The sequence below is a fragment of the Tursiops truncatus genome, chromosome 6 (genome assembly GCF_011762595.2).
Source record: "Tursiops truncatus isolate mTurTru1 chromosome 6, mTurTru1.mat.Y, whole genome shotgun sequence".
Lineage (NCBI taxonomy): Eukaryota > Metazoa > Chordata > Mammalia > Artiodactyla > Delphinidae > Tursiops > Tursiops truncatus.
Genome location: NC_047039.1, coordinates 88,044,942 through 88,064,081, shown reverse-complemented (window position 1 = coordinate 88,064,081; position 19,140 = coordinate 88,044,942). Strand labels below are relative to the sequence as shown.

Here is a 19,140-nt window from a genome sequence, read left to right as displayed (position 1 = left end):
AGACTCTAGGTTGAGGATGTGCAATCAGTTGTTTAACTTAGACATGTCAAGTATATAACCTAGGCAGGTAACACAGAGAAACCAATCATCCCTCCCTTGTCTAGGTGTATGCCTATCATCTAATTCTGTTGAGTGGCTTTTTACTTCCTTATTTAGAACCTGCTCAACATTTTGACTTTCAAGTCCTGAATTTCCTATGGCATGCAGTTGGATCTCTTCTTTCAAATTGCTAGCAGTATTATCCAGAGTAAGTATTTTCCTAAAGGAAGAATTTCACTAGCAATACAGACGTTACTTTGTAAAAAGTGTTTTAAAAACTCAGGATAAAGAGGGTGTAATCATGAAATGACAAAAACTATTTTCCAAAGATGCCATCATAAATCTGCTTTCTGAAAGTTTAACTATCATTTTTACAACTTTCACGAGAAAAAAAATGAAAAATTAGGAAAAAATTGCATAAATAATACAGTAAGTTTCCATAGAACATCATAAATGTTACTGTTTCCAAATGCTTGTAAATTTGTGGGCAAATGAGTCCACAAATGCAAGTTCAAGTGAAGTATCTATCTAGGCTGCTCTTTTTTGTGTCAGGCCAAACTAGGACAGGTGGTAGGTTAATGTTGCAGTCAGAGAGTATTTGACAGGAGGGCACAGAGGAGAGTGCTTTCCCTCAAAGCAAAGGCAAACTCAACAAAGGCTCAAAGTATCTCCATTTGTTCAAACTTATCCCTAAGTGTGGGAATGAGCAGATATCTACTGGGCTGCTCTGAAGAATACCCGGGACACTCCATAAAACCCAGCACAACGGATAAATGTGCTACCTCTGTTCTCCTAAGTTTCTACAACTCCACAAGACAGAGCTGGGAGCTCCTTACTGTGTGCACCAGTTTTCATCAGGCTTTAGGTTGGCCTGCAGAACTCCAACCTGTAGACGATGTTCTTCAGCCAACAAGAATCAAGCTTAGCATTCTAATCGGAATCTCATCCTCACTATAGGTGGGCTCTTGGAGCTGCCTCTTGGGCCAAGAACCCACATGACCATCCATCATCAGCTCCCTCCTGCACCATCATCACTATGTATGCCCTCCTTCCACAGATCTACTTTATTTGATTTTTCCCCTGCTAGAATGCAAGTTCTGCTCTGAACCCCCAACTCACCTAACTGGGGCTCTAAAAAAATCCTACTTTGAATGACTCTGTTCCTGAGCCCCGAGTCATTGGCTGAGAGATTCTCTAACCCACATGGACAATCTAGAACTAAGAGGCAACCCTAAAGAAGGGGAAGTCAAAAACATTGAAGCCTGAGAAGGATTTGACCCACTGTTGTTGAAGGAAAGGGACCATAAGCCACAGAATATATAGGCTACAGAATACATAGGTTACCTCTAGAAGCTGAGAATGACCCCTGGCTGATAGCCAGCAAGGAAATGGAAGTTCGTCCTACAGGCACATGGAACTGAACTCTGCCAACAGCCTGAATGAACTTGGAAGAAGGTTCATTCCCCAGAGCCTCTAGTAAGGAACACAGCCCTGCCAACCCTCTGATGTCAGCCTTGTGAAACCTGGGGCAGGGAACCAGCTGAGCTGTGCTGTGCACAGAATTCTGATTTACAAAACTTTGTTGTTTTAAGGCACTTAGTTTGTGGCAATTTGTTACAGAAGCAGTAGAACTGAACACAATAGTGCTCTCAGTGCCACCACCAAATTGCCTTGTTTTCCTGTCCCCACCTGCCTGCAGTTAGGAACCCAGGAAACTGGAGTCACCCAGCTTTCAATATACAACACTTTTATAGGATGCCCCACACTGCACTGTCATAGTTTATCTGTGTATTTTGTCTTCCTCACTAGAACGCAAGCTCTTCAAGGACAGGGACTGTGAATTCCTTTTTTTTTAACTCTAATTTTTTTTTCATTGCCCAAATAATATACACTGATGGTAGAAAACTTAGGAAAAAAAGAAGCATAAAAGAAAATTTAAATGACCCATAATTCAACAGTTAATCACACTTAATATTTTCATGTCATTCTATACTTTATTATGTACATGTATTTTTCATATATATAAATAAAAATCACACTATATATACTGATTTATAACTTTATTTTCCCCTTAATAATGTTATGTGGATATTCCATGTCAATGGACATAATTCTATACCATCATTTTTACCGTTCCATAGTATTCAGACTGCGCCGGGTCCTCCTGTTATAACCACTCTGGTGCCCTTATATCTCGCCCTTCATAACACTTTTGACAGCTGTAATAACATTTGTGATTATATGATGATATTACTAAGTTCTGTTTGCTCTACTAGATGGTAATTTCCATGAGATAAGAGTGTGCCTATTTTTCTCAGGAGTATAATCTCCAATGCCTAACCCAAAGAAGATGGCCAAGAAATATAATTCATGAATGAATGAATGAATTAAAGCAAACCTCTCTTTTCAGCCATTTAGGTTGTTTCCTATTTTGTTATTCTTAATAGAGGTTTTTAGCACACAGTAGATTTTCAATAACTGTTTGCTGACGACTAAAATAATAAACAGAATTTTAAAGAATGGTGAAGGATAGTCATTCAGTAGGCAGTAATTTGATTTAAGTCATTGGGAGGAAGAGAAATAAGCCCTAGCGACGTAAACAGAAAGAACTGTACATAGCTGATAAAAGGATCCTCAAAGTGGATATTCTAGCAAATTGTATCTTTACTTTTCTAGTCTTTCTTTTTTTCAAACAGAGACAGGTATGCATAGTCAACAAGATTTGATAACTCTTTAAAAAGTCTTCAAAACAGGTCTATGTTTTATATGATACCTAATTTTTTTTTTAAGTTCTTCCTAAAATATATGGTTATACGGCATAGTATAGGCCCAGAAAGCTTGGCAGTCTGGTCATGAGTAGTTTAAAATGTGAACACATTCTTCATATGGGTATAATATCACTACCAACCCCCTAAATAATAAATCAGACATCATAAAAGTTAATAAGCTTTATATAGTATTGTATATCAATTATACTTCAATTAAAAAAAAAAAGAAACCAGGGGGAAAAAGTTAATAAGGTAATTAGCAATCATGGGATAGACTGAACCAGACACTAAACCTACAGAATTCTGAGATTCAGTGGCCACTAAAGTCCCATTCTTTTTTTTGTTTTTTTTAATATTTTATTTATTTATTTATTTGGCTATGCCAGGTCTTAGTTGCAGCATGCGGGATCTAGCTCCCTGACCAGTGATCGAACCGGGGCCCCTGCACTGCAAGTGTGGAGTCTTAACCACTGGACCACCAGGGAAGTCCCTGAAGTCCTATTCTGTATCCATGTAGAGATTATAAAAATAGACAGTTTCTTTAAAATAAGACTATTGCCTATTAAACAATCAATGATCTTACTAAGAAAGTAACATTGCCAGTTTTAAGCTACATGTTTTTCAATGAATATTTAACACATACAAATGGTAAAAATATACAAATGTGAAATGAGAAAAATGCATTTCATCATTAAAATTCATATTCTTTATCTTACAGAGAAAGAAACACACAAGATTGCCTCCAAATTATTCAAAGCCTTCAGAGATTGTATAGGTGTTTTGGTTCCTTACGAAGTTTCTTTAGTTATAACTTTATTGATTTATATAACCTGCCCTTTCTTCTTTGCATGTTCTACTAAGTTTCTTTCATCTTTAAATGTTGGAAGGGAGAGGCCCCAAAAGCGGAAAGGGTGAGGAAGTAGAATCACTGTGTAGCTTACCAGACAGCATAGCATATAATGCAAAGAGCACTATACTAAGCATGGCGAGTGGAGAGCTAGTCCTGGTATTACTGTCTTTGTCAAGTCACTGATGTTTCCTAGACCCCAGTTTCTTCACCTATAAAATGAAGGGGCTCGGGGCTTCCCTGGTGGCGCAGTGGTTGGGAGTCTGCCTGCCAATGCAGGGGACGCGGGTTTGTGCCCCGGTCCAGGAAGATCCCACATGCCGCGGAGCGGCTGGGCCCGTGGTCCATGGCCGCTGAGCCTGTGCGTCCGGAGCCTGTGCTCTGCAATGGGAGAAGCCACAACAGTGAGAGGCCCGCATACCGCAAAAAAAAATAATAATAAAAAAAAAATGAAGGGGCTCAGTGATCTCAAGGGCCCTTCCAGCACAAACATTCTAAGCTGTGGATTTCTGGGGAATGAGACAGTTAAAGAAAAGAAGTAAAACTCACACTAGATACCCTGCTAAATATTATGAAGGTAACTGAAAAAGGTCTCAAATAAAATGCCCCCTATGGATTTTACTCACACATACATGCCATCAACCTCCTCAGACCTCTGCTTCCTGTACATCTTGTTGACACTGATTCATCTGAAATCTGAGAGGCATTTTAGGGCCACAGAGCTTTTATCAGTGATTGGGACTTTAATGGCTTCCTTAGAGAAAAGCCAAAAAGATAAAGAAGAACATTAGATTTGTGCAAAAAAAAAAGTGCACACAAAACATTTGTGTATTAGAGGTACCTTCAGAACCTCTGCAGAAAGATCAATATTGATAAGTGAGATAAGCTGAGAAAACTTCTTAGAGCAACAGAGAAAGTGGACACTAAGCTGTATGTTAGGATTGTTTGCAGAATGGAGAACAGAGTTCTATTAATAATATAATGCCTATATCAAAATGATTAAAAGCAGTTCCCTACATACCCTCACCCGGCCTTATGATAGCCTATGTATACTAAGAGCCACTGCCACCTTGCCTTAGCCTCTCCCATCCCAAGCAACCAGAAAAGGGGACTATCCATGGAGGAAACACAGTACCTCCCCTCCTCCAATCGTCTTACCGGGGTCAACAGAGCTAGATGCTTTGCCCCCATATAGTTCTCATATACACTAATTCAGGTATCTTAGGACTAGAAGCATTTCTGCTTTATCCAAATTGATAAGGATAAAGCAGAGATTTGATGGATGATTTGATGATTTGCAAATCAAAACTATCATGATATCACCTCACACCAGCCAGGATGGCCATCATCAAAAAATCTACAAACAATAAATGCTGGAGAGGGTGTGGAGAAAAGATAACCTTCTACAGTGTTGGTGGGAATGTAAATTGGTACAGTCACTATGGAGAACAGTATGGAGGTTCCTTAAAAAACTAAAAATACGGGCTTCCCTGGTGGCGCAGTGGTTGGGAGTCCGCCTGCCGATGCAGGGGACACAAGTTCATGCCCTGGTCTGGGAAGATCCCACATGCCGCGGAGCGGCTGGGCCTGTGAGCCATGGCCGCTGAGCCTGCATGTCCGGAGACTGTGCTCTGCAATGGGAGAGGCCACAACAGTGAGAGGCCCACGTACGGCAAAAAAAAAAAACAAAAAAAAACTAACAATAGAGTTGTCATATGATCCAGCAATCCCACTCCTGGGCATATATCTAGAGAAAAACATGGTTCGAAAGGATACATGCGCCCCAATGTTCATTGCTGTTTACAATAGCCGAGACATGGAAGCAACCTAAATGTCCATCAATAGATGAATGGATAAAGAAGATGTGGTATATATATACAATGGAATACTACTCAGCCATAAAAAGAATGAAATAATGCCATTTGCAGCAACATGGATGGACTTGGAGATTATCATACTAAGTGAAGTAAGTCAGACAGAGAAAGACAAATGTCATATGATATCACTTATATGCGGAATCTAAAAAAAAAAACTTATACAAATGAACTTATTTACAAAACAGAAACAGATTCACAGACGTAGAGAATGAACTTATGGTTACCAGGGGGGAAGGAAGGAGGGAGGGATAGATTAGGAGTTTGGGATTGACATGTACACACTGCTATATTTAAAAGATAACCAATAAGGACCTACTGTAAAAATAAATAAATAAATATAAATTTTAAATAAGATAAAAATAGATGGGGCTTCCTTTCTGGGAACAATTTCTATAATAATAATGATTCTCTGTCTAAAAATTGACACATACACTCTAAGACTAACTTTATTTTACTTTTTTGTTTTTTTAAAAATTTATTTATTTTTGGCTGTGTTGGGTCTTCATTGCTGCATGCTGGCTTTCTCTAGTTGCAGTGAGCGGGGCCTACTCTTCGTTGAGGTGTGCAGGCTTCTCATTGCGGTATCTTCTCTTGCTGTGGAGTATGGGCTCTAGGCACTTGGGCTTCAGTAGTTGTGGCACACGGGTTCAGTAGTTGTGGCTCGCGGGCTCTAGAGCACAGGCTCAGTAATTGTGGCGCACGGGCTTAGTTGCTCCCCGGCATGTGGGATCTTCCCGGACCAGGGCTCAAACCCATGTCCCCTGCATTGGCAGGCAGATTCTTAACCACTGTGCCACCAGGGAAGCCCTAAGACTAGCTTTATGTTTTTGAAAATGATAGGCAATCTAGAATGTGGCAGAAGAGATATGTTTTTGGAATTGCCAATCAGAGTTCAAAATATATTATTACCATCCCAATCCCCACTACCAAATACCAAAAAAAATGGCTATAAGCCACACCCATGCTCTATAGTAACATTAATACCATAGCTCAGCTATAAATACAAGTCATTTTCTTCTCCGGGCCTTAGCTGGCACTCACAAATATTTGATGCAATGCTTTAAGGAGGTTACCTATTAGATAATCTTAAGGATCCCTTTCATCTCCGGCACTTTATGGTTCTAAGATACATGAGCTTTTCTACGTTGACCCAGCGTCAGAACTTTATTTATAGCATTGTTTCTAGGCAGAAAAGTTTTATACATCTCAAGCAACTGACTTAAAAATCAACTTTGGGAATATAATCCATTTGAAGTTGAGGCCTTCCAGTATCTCATAAAATATTGTCTGCCATGTTCCTATACATCTTTATTACTACAGTAAATATTATTTGGAGAAAAAGAACACATTATGATTAGAATGATTAAAAAAATAAACACAGACTTTTCTTTACTACTATAGAATTCTTACAGTCGTCTTGGTATCTTAAATTTTCTGGTTAGAACAGGTCAAAGACATTTCCCTTCCCATGACTCTCTTGACTTACCTCCTTCCTATTTTATTGCAATTCAATAAGCCCTTATGAAACAATTCTTGGTTTTTGAAATTTAGGAGTCATACAAAACATGGTGCTCCAGGGAGACAGAGCTGGGCAGTGTGGCACTGAGACTCTAAGATGCCCTAATTATCCCTACCTCCTATAATTCAGACCCCTCCCCTTAAGTTTGGGTGGGACCTGTGACTTGTTTCTAACCAGTAGAATATGGCAAAGGTGAGGGGATCTTACTTGCATAGTTACATTACATAAGACTGTAACTTCCATCTTGCTAGCAGACTCTCTGTATTGACTCCCTCCCCATTGGCTTTGAAGTAAGCTGCCATGTGGAGAGGCCCACGTAGCATGCAACGAAGGTGGCCTCTGGCTGACAGCCAGTAAAGAGCTAAGTCTCTCAGTCCAACAATCCTCAAGGGGTATGTGCTGCCAACAACCACCTGAGCTTGGCAGGGGAACTTCCCCAGTAGAACGCCGGCTCTGACCAACACCTTGACTGCAGCCTTCTGAGAGACTCTGAAGCAGGAGTCCAGCTAAGGCAAATCCAGATTCCTGACCCACAGGAACTGTGACATAATAAATGCCACTAAGTTTATGGAAATATTGTTACCTAACAACTGATCATTAATACAAGCAGATAAGAAGCACAGCATAATTAGAGAACAACTTAAAGGAAATAGAAATCCAAGTATAAAGTTCTGGGATAAAGTTAGTTTTGAAATAGTCCATAGAGAGGGTATGAGACCCACATTTTTTCAAGAATTCAGATTGGCAGAGAGGTAGAGGGACAGCACAGAGGTAGAATAAACTGAATACCATGGACAATAGTATCATTACACTGAGAAACGTGGCTAAGACTGAAGAGGTACATTGGGTCTAGGTCACGGTAGGGCTAAGTGGGCTCATTTTCAATACTGTAGATAATCACACAAAAGGAAAGGCTCTAGAGCAGGGAAATGACAGTAAAAAGTGCTTCAAAGAACTTAATCCTATCACAGTATAAAGGATGGAGAAGATTAGAGATAAGAAGACCAAGAATAGATATGCTGGCACAACAGTCTTCATGAGAGGCCAACAAACATTGGTGGGGGGGCGGGGGCGGCAGCGCTGGGCAGGGGGTTCACATTCATGAATAATCAAAGGAATGCAAATTAAAACTATAAAACACCACTTTGTGATTGATCAGATTAGTATAAAAACTAATAATACTAGCAAAGATAAAACAATCTCAGACACTTTGTTGGTGGGAATGTAAATGAAACAGACTGTATGGAAAGGCACTTAGTGATATGCATTAATAATCTTTAAATATTCAGATCCTTAGACTCAGTAATTCACTTTGAGAACATATTCAAAAAAATAAATAATTTTTTTTTTGCGGTACGTGGGCCTCTCACTGTTGTGGCCTCTCCCGTTGCGGAGCACAGGCTCTGGACGCGCAGGCTCAGCGGCCATGGCTCACGGGCCCAGCCGCTCCGCGGCATGTGGGATCTTCCCGGACCGGGGCACGAACCCGTGTCCCCTGCATCGGCAGGCGGACCCTCAACCACTGCGCCACCAGGGAAACCCAAAAAATAAATAAATTTATTTACTCATTCAACAAACGTTTAATTGAGTGCCTACTACATTCCAGGTACTGAGGATACAGCAGTGAACAAAACAGACCTCACCTCTGCTTTCATAGAACTTAGAAGAGACCAACATTTAACAAAGAATCACAAAATAAATGTATAATTACACATTTTACAGGATAAAATGAGACAAATTATGAGCTTAAAAAAGACCTTTCTGGAAAGTAACATTTATACTGAGAGCTGAAGGATGAATAGAATTTAGCCACATGAAGAATAAGAGGATTTTTTTTTTCTGATAGAGGAAACAATATTCATGAAGGCAAAAAAGAGCTGTATTCAAGATTTTAGAGGATTCATTCATTAACTTATTCAACAATTATGTATGGAGGTTCTAGTAAGTACCAGGAACTAGGGGCTGAGGATAAGGGATGGGAGAAAATGATCAAGGTCAAGTTGAGGTAACAGCAGACAAAACAGATATAAAAATTTCTATAGGAATGGAAGGGCATGGTATTCATAATAAAGCCAAAGATGTGTGAAAAAGGAGGAAACCAATGCATTTGGCAGGAAAAAAAAAAAAAAGGATGGAGTATAAGTAACAAACACAAAGATTTTCTACCTCCTCTCAAATCCAAATAGGATAGACTTACCTGAGAAAGATATGTTCAAAACAGTACCATTCATTTATTTAAAAAATTACTACTTATAGATAGAAATACTTAGATGGCTCAGCGCTAAAAATGTTCATATGCAGAGAAGAAGAAGTAGAGATCAAAAATAAATTTTAGGGCTTCCCTGGTGGCGCAGTGGTTGAGAGTCCGCCTGCCGATGCAGGGGACACGGGTTCCTGCCCCGGTCCGGGAAGATCCCACATGCCGCGGAGCGGCTGGGCCTGTGAGCCACGGCCGCTGAGCCTGCGCGTCCAGAGCCTGTTACTCCGCAACGGGAGAGACCACAACAGTGAGAGGCCCGCGTACCGCAAAAAAAAAAAAAAATTTTAAAATTAAAAAAATAAATTTTAAACATATATACATGAGTTAAGGCATAGCTATACTTGGGACACTACCCTACAAGCTATCCATGAATGTGTCTCAACTGTGCTAAGCATGCAAGGAAAGGGAACCACTTTTTCAGAAAAATAAGCAGGCTTTCTTTTCAAGAGGCCAAAATGTACATAGAATAATCTGAGGATTTGAAATTAAAAACTGATCAAATGAACCTAATAAGCTTAAGGATGAAGTGACAGTTACACAAACTTTATGGTAAGAATATGCTTGGAGTTACCAGCAAGTTAAAAAGGGAGCCATAAGAAAGATCACGACCTCATCTCAGCAGTAGACCTGAGGAAGTAGAGCCCTTTTCCTCCTGTCTCCTCAGTTATCTAAATGGTAATATTTTATGTTTGGTACATGTCAACAGCATTAAAGAGTTACAAATATTTGACACTACCTTCAAAAATATATATATATGAAGAACTCTGTACTATTTTTGCAACTTCTCTATGAGTCTAAAATTATTTCAAAATAAGAAGTTAGGGTAGATTTGCTACAACAAATAACACAAAGCCTAAAATTTGTGTTAATTTCATGAAGCAATCAAAAAGAAGGACAAATGAAACAATTCTCCAAATTATGCTCTGAGAGTCCAATTTTCACTTCTTCTGTTAAGGGATGCAGGTACCTATCAAGAGAAAAGCCCATGGTCTGTCTTGGACATCCACTGCCCACCAGACTTTTGGGGAAGTCATTCAATCTCTCTAAGCCTCTGCTACACCTACCCCACAGGTTGGTATTATATACTTTTTGACTATGGCATACTATGCAAGTATTCATGATCATTATTTAGAATTATTTATTTGAACTGCATTATTCCTTCATTAAATGGAGGAATATCTCTAAGATATGATGAACTATTTGGATTTTTTTCAAGTCTTTGCATTTATCAAATGAATCTTCTACTTAATTAGGGGCTCAGATTTAACCAACACATTTATCTAACAGTAAATATAGTTATTATATCCCCCCAAGTATAATAGAACTACAGTCTAAAAAATGTTTTTATCTGCTTTAGCCTTTTCCTATAAAGTTCATTAATGGAATTGGTTAACCTGTTACCTTAAAATTAATTCGGTTAATTCTGAAGACCTGTATTTATTTATTAGAGCTGTCTAATAAAGTTTGATGGGGCATAAATACACAGTTTGAACAAACATACTATCATACATAAAATGTTTGATGAAATATATTTACCCCATAGACATTAAAAATGAAAAAATAGCTCTTTTGAAGAAAAGAGGCGATTAAGTCAGGAATTTCATGAAATCCAAACGCTGAACCTTGAGAACCCAAAAGAAATTTCAAAGTCTGACAAAGAAAATATATCTCTTATAAAATTGGAAATCAATGTGTACTTATAAATGATGCAGCACAAAATGCTTTATTATAACTTTAATGTGTCAAAATCCATTATCCCTCTGCCTTCCATCAAGTACACTCTCAGGAAGAAAAATATTATATTATTTTCTGTGTTAAAACTTAGTGTACAGCCTAAAGGTGAGTTGGAAAACAGAGTACAAGAGTAACCCTCTCAAATCATGCATTTACTCATTAAAACCTCAAGGTAGCCCATTTTAACATGGCACCAAATTTTGTTTCCTGGAAAATGTATTTATAGACCAAAACTAGAAATGATTCAAGTGGACAGTTAAAAAGAAAATAAAAAAACATCATCAGGAAGCATATAAAAATAATATTCCGTAAGATATTATCTTTATAACAGTAAGAAAAGCAGGAGGCCCCCTCCCCTTCAAAGTTTCCAGTGTTCACCATTCAGCCAGTCTACTCACTTCCGGTGGGTGTGGTCCATGCCACTGTTTGGTATTGCTTCCAACTTTGCATTTTTCTGCCCACAGATATTTCCATAGCTGTCGTATCCTGACACTAGTCTTGCTGCTGCACCTGTTGCTACTGAAAAGCCACAAATAAATCCCTAGGAGGAAAAAAACAGAAAAAAACATACAAATAAACCATTTCAATAGCAACAGTCACTACTTGATAAAATAATGAGCTGCTTTTGTCCCTTGAAGGGAACAAAGAGCTATCTTTCCTTTTGCAAACACTATTTCACTGTTTTCCTTGGATTTCACATAAGCGATATACAAAGCAGTCCACAGGGCAACACTATTTGCTACAATAACAAATCTCAAGCTTTTACATCATAAGGTTGTTCTTTGCATTTTACAATAATAATAGCAGCTTCTCTGTATTGAACATCTGCTCAATGCCTGGATCTGTACCAGATGCTTCTCATACACTTTCTCTAATCCTGATGATGGGGAAACTGAGGCCCAGAGAGCAAATAAGTTGCCCAAGGCCATAGAAGCTAGTAAAGATCAGAGCATAGACTCAGACCCAGCTTTCTTCATTCTTTAGTTTTATTTGGCTGTAAAAGAGTTCTGTTAAATGAACAACAGCAACAGATGAAAGACAAAAATTCAAAGAACAATAGGTATGTGGGTTTTGAATCACTATCACTTCAGTACACACAACACTTCTGTTCCCTTCCTGCAGTAAAGTTGTATACGAGCCAAAGAATTATACCATGAAGCACCGCCACGCTCTGAATATTGGAGACTCGAGGAGAGTGAGGCACTGGGTCCGTGTGCCGCAAAGGTCACTTCATTTCATGGGAATATGCTTCGCCACAGTGCCAAAGGCAAACGGTACTTCCTTCAGAACTGCATCATGCTTGCTAAATTGAGGATGCACTGACCAAAGCAAAGCAAAGCAATAAAACCCTACACTCAACTGCAGGCTACTGGTCATTAAGAACAGGAAATAAGGTGAGTCACTACTAATAAATTGACTGAATTGGGAGAAAGGACGGGGGTTAAGAAATATTCTTGCAACACGGTCATTAAAAAGGCTGAGTTTTTTGTTATCTTTATTAAACTGACGAATGAAGATAGAGATTATCACTGTTTCACTCATCACAGCCAAGTATCATGAATAGTACTTACCTAAGCAGCCCTGCTAGAGCTCAGGTCTACACTGGTAAATACTGTACTCATATGCAATGCCTCAAAGGATTTCCCCCTTAAACCTACTTTCCTAAAAAGGCAAACAAACTCTTTTTTCTAAATAGCTCCTCTATGTTTATCGTGCAGGTAAGGAAAATGAAGGGGGAAGCGTAGAGAGTGTAGGTCTACCTAGTGAAAACGTCTTGAAACTACGCTTCGTAAGAAAGTGGACTTGGAGCAGAGACTATGCCTGATTCGCTACCCTCTCACCCTCTGATCCTTTTGCCAAGTTATTTTACTTCCCTGTGCCTCAATCTACTCACCTGTAAAATGAAGATAATGAGTGTTGCTCTTAAGGCTGCTGTAAGGATTAAATGAAACAATCCAGTAAGGGGTTAAGAATCCCGTTTGGCACATAGTAAAGGCTCAATAAATGTTGGCTATTACAGTCGCTAGAAATGAGAACATGTTGTAAGGGAAAGACCAAGGGCTTTGGAGTCAGATAAACCTGCACTGATCAGTGGAATACTGATGAGTCCATTTTCTACTCAGGTGACCTTGGACAAACTTGCTTAATTCTCCATGCCTCACTTTACCCATCTCTAAGCTGGGGCTAAAACCACTTACCACTAAGGCTGCTGTGACAAATACCTAAGATAATAATGTAAAGTGTCTATCTCAGTACATGTTAGTACCCTTCTGCCTCAAAGCACAGCTAACTGCTAGCACTGGAGTTAGGCATAGGCTGGTCAGTATTCACTCATTCACCCTCACCCTGGTTTCCCTCTCCCTCTCTCTTGACTCCTCCAAGGAGACTGCAGGGCAATTAGTCCCACCTCAGAACTTCAAGCCAATATTAAGACATGAGAAAAATATGTATACTCCCCAACATACATATGCATGTGCAAATCAGCATGCCGTTTTTTAAAAATTTAAGACCTTTATTAACAGGTGCTTGCAGTTTGTTGACTTTTTTGAAAAAATCAACCTGTAAACTTTTATTACAAATTAAAAATGAGGTTCTTAAAAATCTCAACTTGACCAGATATGAAACAATTTAAAAACCTTTAAAGGTGTATTGAGAAAAACCAGGCTTTTTTAAAAAAAAAAAAAAACACATTTGTCATTACCAAAAAGATACGTCTTTAGGTAAAAATAATAAAAACCTCATGCTGCATAGATAATGCAGATAGCTCTAGTTATCTGGTCAGCAGGCAAAAAGCAAGCACTTAAGGTCTTCAGCTCCAATCTTTTGTTCATTGCTTATTGCTGGAATTTCGTATTCATTTCTTCTTGTTGGATGACTAAACCGGATGATGGTAGAGATGGTAAACTGGCATTTACTCAGCCCCGCCCTGCTCAGCCTCGGGAGCAGACAAGCGGACGAATTCTCAGCTGGTGGATCATCGGCTGCTTTTGTCTCTTCGCCACCTTGTGGTTTAGGGTTTTCTGGGCGTCTGCGTCTGTAATTGAAGTTGCGGCGGTACCGACGTTCAGGTGGCTGCTGACCTTGGGTCTCATCTCCTTGATTTTCCTTATCTTCTTCATTGCCGTCCTCTCCCGGCTGTCTCTAGCGAGGAGGGCCCCTGCGGAATCGTGGTCTATAACCCCGATACATATTCTGTCTCACTGGTCTACCTTGTTCTCCTGCGCCCTGGTTGTCAGCACCCTACATCACCTCTCCCTGCACAGGAGGGTTGGAATACTGTGGTCGACGCCCATAGGGTCTCCGCACGCAGTAAGGTGGGCACCTTCGCCTGCGGTAGGGCCGCCGCTATTGGGCCTGGCCTTCAGGAGCGCTCTCCGATCCCCCATTCTTTTCCCCGCTCTCACTGATTTGGTAATTCTGGTGGTAATTGCGGGGAGGACCCCTGCGACGTGGAGAGCATCTATAATGGTTATGGTCTGCTGCACATTGACTGCCTTGCGCTGGAACTCCACCAGGGCCTGTAACATTTGCTGCCTCCGCGTCCTTTTCTCCTTCAACGACATCAAACTCCACAGTCTCTCCATCTCCTACGCTGCGAAGGTACTTCCTGGGGTTCTTTACGGCAGTCTGGTGTGCAAATACATCTTCCTTGGTGTCATTCCCGTTGATGAAGCCCTACCCGTTTCTTACAATGAACCATGTTACCGTTTCCAAAACCTTCGTTGCGATGACCTTGTCGTCTCCGCCGGCAGGCGCTGCTGATATGAGGCCGCCTGTCCCTGCGCCGCCGCTGCCCGTCGTGCAGGGCGTGGTGTTGGCAGCGCTGAGGGCGGCGGGCGGCTGCCGGGTCTCGGCCTCGCTGCTCCTGGTTGCGGCGACGGTGACTGGGGCCCCCTGCAGCAGCTGCGGCTCCTCCCAGGCTGTGACGGTAACTAGGTCGGCGGAAGCGGTGGCACTGCTCGGGGCTCTCTGGGGTCCGCTCTCCCAGCATGCCATTTTAAGCATATCCTTGAACTTCAAATTAGGAAGCCCTACACTAAACAAAACTGGAGGTGAAGGTAAATATTGGAGGTTTCATGGCTAACTTTTCCAATACAGCTCTTTAACAAGAAGGATCACAGAGTAATAGAAAGGGAATCCAGAAAGTTCTGGATTCAAACCCTCATTCTACCACTTACTACCTGTATAACTTTGATCCAGTTACCTACTTAGATGTTTCCTCCTCATCTCTGACACAAAGTAATATCAACTGTTTCACAGCCTAATGATGAGGACTAAATGAGATAATGCATCTCTAACTTCTAGCTGGTCTGGTACATGGCAGGTGATCAATGTATGGTGCCTGTTAGTGAGAAAGTCAGACTAAAGAGGTTGACAACAGTAATTGGGGACAAACCAAAAACCCCTTCAGTTCTCTATTTTAGACAAGACTTTCTAAGGGGTCAGGGAAAGTGAGAACTAGTGTCAGTCATTTTGTTATGACACAGAAACATTCAGACCACAATTACACTCTTCTTTCACTACTAGTCTAAAATAGGAAAGCCCTTGCATAATTAAAAGGTTATGTTCTTCTTTCACTTTTTATACAAATATTCTTCTTATGTTTATAAGTACTTTGTGTTGCAGATTGCCTTAAATGGTTTCTGATTTCCCTTTATGACTATTTTTAACAATACTGTGGGACATGTGGTTTTTGTGCATGTGTGTGTGTTTGTGTTGTTTTTTTAAAAAATCATAAGCCACCTCATATCCCTCTGGGATGTAGGCAGAGTATAAATTATAAATGTTACATATATATCGGTAAAATGGGACACTGACATATTTTCACAGAGGCCATTTAAACTTCTTAGTAGCTTCCCAAAGCGTTAGGGTGGAGAGGGTAAAAAGCTGCAGCAGAGAAGGAAGGAGAATAGGAAGCTAATAAGATAGAAAGAAACCAAGACTGTTATTCCAGAGACTTCCCATATGGTACAAGTAGTGACAATGGAGAACTAGGCCAAATATAATTAAAAAGACAATCTCCTTTTTTAAAAAAATGTGAAATCCAAATGCAGGAAGCAATACAGTTTCAAATGAGAAAAAAATGTGGTACATGAAATTAAAATAGGCTAAGAGAAATTTCACAGAACGCACTCAATAATTTAATGGCTCCGTGAGGCGGATGGGGGCCATACTCAACAGAAGGAAATCACATTAACTAAGCAAATGATAAGGGGGACGAGGAAAGCTTTTATACACCTAGAGCAGGGAGCAATCACTAGAGAGAAAGTAAGTCTATTAGTAAGGAAGAGAATCCTGGCTAAAATCTTAAAATGACTAAGCTATTGAAGTGCTTTCAGAACTGCTATTTGAAGAGAGAGAGAAGGAGCAGACAAATCTAATAACAAACAGGAGGTGACTCAAATCAGATAAAGGGATGCAGGGATGGTAGATCACAGGCAAGATCTGGCAACTAATAAGTACCTACTGCCTACGTCAGAGAAAAGACAATTTGCTAATTAAAAAACTGTGCTCATTTCCCCTTCACATCACAGGGTTTATTAGTTCAACTTAAGTAAGAGTTTTGGCTTAGTTTCATTCACTGTCAGTCAAAAAAAGGGACATATTTTATTTCACAAGCTGTTTGAAATTCACACGTGGAGCATTTACCGTGCAACTGAGCAAGGCAGAGGCCTTAGTTTCTCTCTGAAGAAAAAAAAAAGTCAACAAAACATGCATGAGGGGTGGGAATGGGGTATGAATATGGCATTATGAAGCATACTTCAAGATAAAAGGATGGGGGAAAAAGACTCAGGCTTACAGCCTTCTCCCGGGGATTAATGAAAATATATCCAGGCTTTTTTCTCAAAGACTTCCTCTCTTATCTCAATCAACACTTGGAGTCAGTCTGCTAATAACTAATTTGTCAGACTTCAGAGTAACACTTGGCTTCTCTTCCTCCTGTTCTGAGAACCCTGAGACAAGGGGGCTATTAGGACCCAGCAGACGGGATAGAATTAGAATGCCTGATGCAGAACTAATACTTATGCAAGCAAATTTCAAAAACAAAGTTAAAAGCTTTGCCAATCTGCCAGATTTCTGGATTTCTTTAAAGTTTAATAGGATACATTACTCTAAGAAAGAGGAAAGAGGAAAAAAACAAGAATGGTTGGAAGTCTAGGAAATATCCACTCAATAAGCATTTATTGAGCACATAAAAACGCAAGATGCCGTGCAAGGTACAAAGGGTTATAATATGTAAAGTTCACCCTGAAAGAACGGAAGTGTTCTCAAAAGAGAAAAATAATGGGGCATGAGGGAGCAAAATCAGAGAGAGGTTCAGTTTCATGGGCAGCTCGAGCAATGAAAAAGAAAACACAGACAAAGAATATGTACTGAGAACTGAACCCAGCTCTTTTGCAAATACTCATGATCCCAGACAAGTCACTTTAAATTCTCTGAGCCTCAGTCTCCTTACCTGTCATTAAGAATGGACTAGATTAATCTCAAAAGCCCTTTCCACTTCCAAAATGTTATGATTCTAAGGGAAAGTACATACAGAGTAAATTTTTTCAGGGTATACTTCCAGGGAGAAGTATAGGCCCTTTTGATCCACTATAATGACTGAGTGGGGAAGGGGCGGGAGGGGATGTAGATTAAAAGTCAATGGATTTAACTGAACTGTACATTTAAAAATAGTTAAAATAATAAATTTTAAGTTATGTATATTTTACCACAATGATTAAAAAAAAAAAAAGAAAAACCGAAAGGTTTAACAGAAAGTAGGTAGCCCCTTGGATCAGGTGACCTTAAGGTGATTTTTGGCATGCTGTTCTTCCTATTCTATCATCCTGCCAAAGCACAGCCCATCACACAGGTGACGAAACACTGCAGTGAGTCTTTGAGTCTTTCACTTTGTGCTGCATACTCCACAATGGTTAATGAGGTAGAAACACTATGCTCTAAGAACTAGACTACGGCTATAAAATAAAAAAGGTCCTTGAAAGCAGTCTGCAGGGACAACCTATGCAGACCTATAATGGCTCCTAAGTCCAGCTCTAGTCCAGATCATTCTCCAAAATTCCAGCTCTGTATTTTCAACTTCTTATCCCTACCCACACACTGTACATGTCCACAACTCACCTCCTTCCGCATTTCCCCAGACCACTTCCCCTTCCTGCATATGCCGTATCCCCGTTAGCAGCACCGTTCCTGACCAGACTGCACAGCTAGGATATGGAGTGAGAGGACTCTAGCGTCCTAACTCTGCACTAGAGGAAGCAGGAATGCTAAACTCTTTGCTCAGAGTCTGAAATATTGACCAGACCACATTTAACTGGCAGGTGAGGTTACTGTGTCCTACAGGTCCATGTTCTTAACAGCAACTTCTTTCGTTGTTCCCAATTCCGGGCAACAAAGAAGGGACTGACTATCTCTTGGGGCCTTGCCTTCTAACTCTTCTACCCTGGGTTCAATGCTGCCGCCACTGTGTAATCTTAGACAAGTTATTCAACATACCACTGTGCCTCCTTATCTGTAAAGTGGGAATGATGATAACAGTAGTATCTACTTCCCTGAGCAGTTGTGAAAATTAAATCTGTATTGAGTGCAGAGAACAGTACCTAGTCCATAAGTAAGCAGCAATAATGATCGGGGTAAGTTGTAGGAGGTATCTGTGTCTTCTATTTTCCAAGGTACGGACTCCTGTTAGGACCATCCAGACTCCTCTTTTTCCTGACTTTTGAGGTAAGATGATCTGGGCAGATTGGGTCCAGGTAGATCTCTTTCCTTTCCTCTTCTCACATCTACCTCTACTTGGGACAGAATGAAGTCAGACTATCCAAGGTGGGAAGAACCTTGAGTCCATGTGGGCCAAGCTTCATTCCACAGGTCATGTTTACCAAGGAATTCTTTACTGGGCATAATCAAGTGACTGCTTGGCTACTAACAAAGTAGTGCTTTGTTTATCCATCCCACTCTTATTCCTTCATGTGCACAGAAACTGTGGTTTGGAACCTACAAGGGGCTGGAGTAGGATTTGAGCTGAAAAAGCTTACGCAGAACCCATAACACAAGAATCTCTTAGTCATCCTTTATCTGTTTCCCACTTGCCCGCA

At 40.3% G+C, this 19,140-nt stretch overlaps 1 protein-coding gene and 1 pseudogene across 7 annotated transcripts in view; both read right to left on the bottom strand.

The window, feature by feature from the left end:
- The window catches only part of SLC44A1 (solute carrier family 44 member 1), a 221,834-nt gene that overhangs the window by 147,937 nt on the left and 54,757 nt on the right, over window positions 1-19,140 (bottom strand). For all 7 annotated transcript variants that reach the window (XR_002179165.3, XR_012332617.1, XM_019948952.3 and 4 more), the window contains exon 3: window positions 11,443-11,585. Coding sequence is in view for 5 of the 7 variants with exons in the window: in XM_019948952.3 (XP_019804511.1) it covers window positions 11,443-11,585 (143 nt within the window). In the remaining 2 variants the exon portion in view is untranslated. The remainder of the gene's footprint in view (window positions 1-11,442; window positions 11,586-19,140) is intronic.
- LOC109552368 (Y-box-binding protein 1 pseudogene) lies at window positions 13,535-16,068 on the bottom strand (annotated as a pseudogene).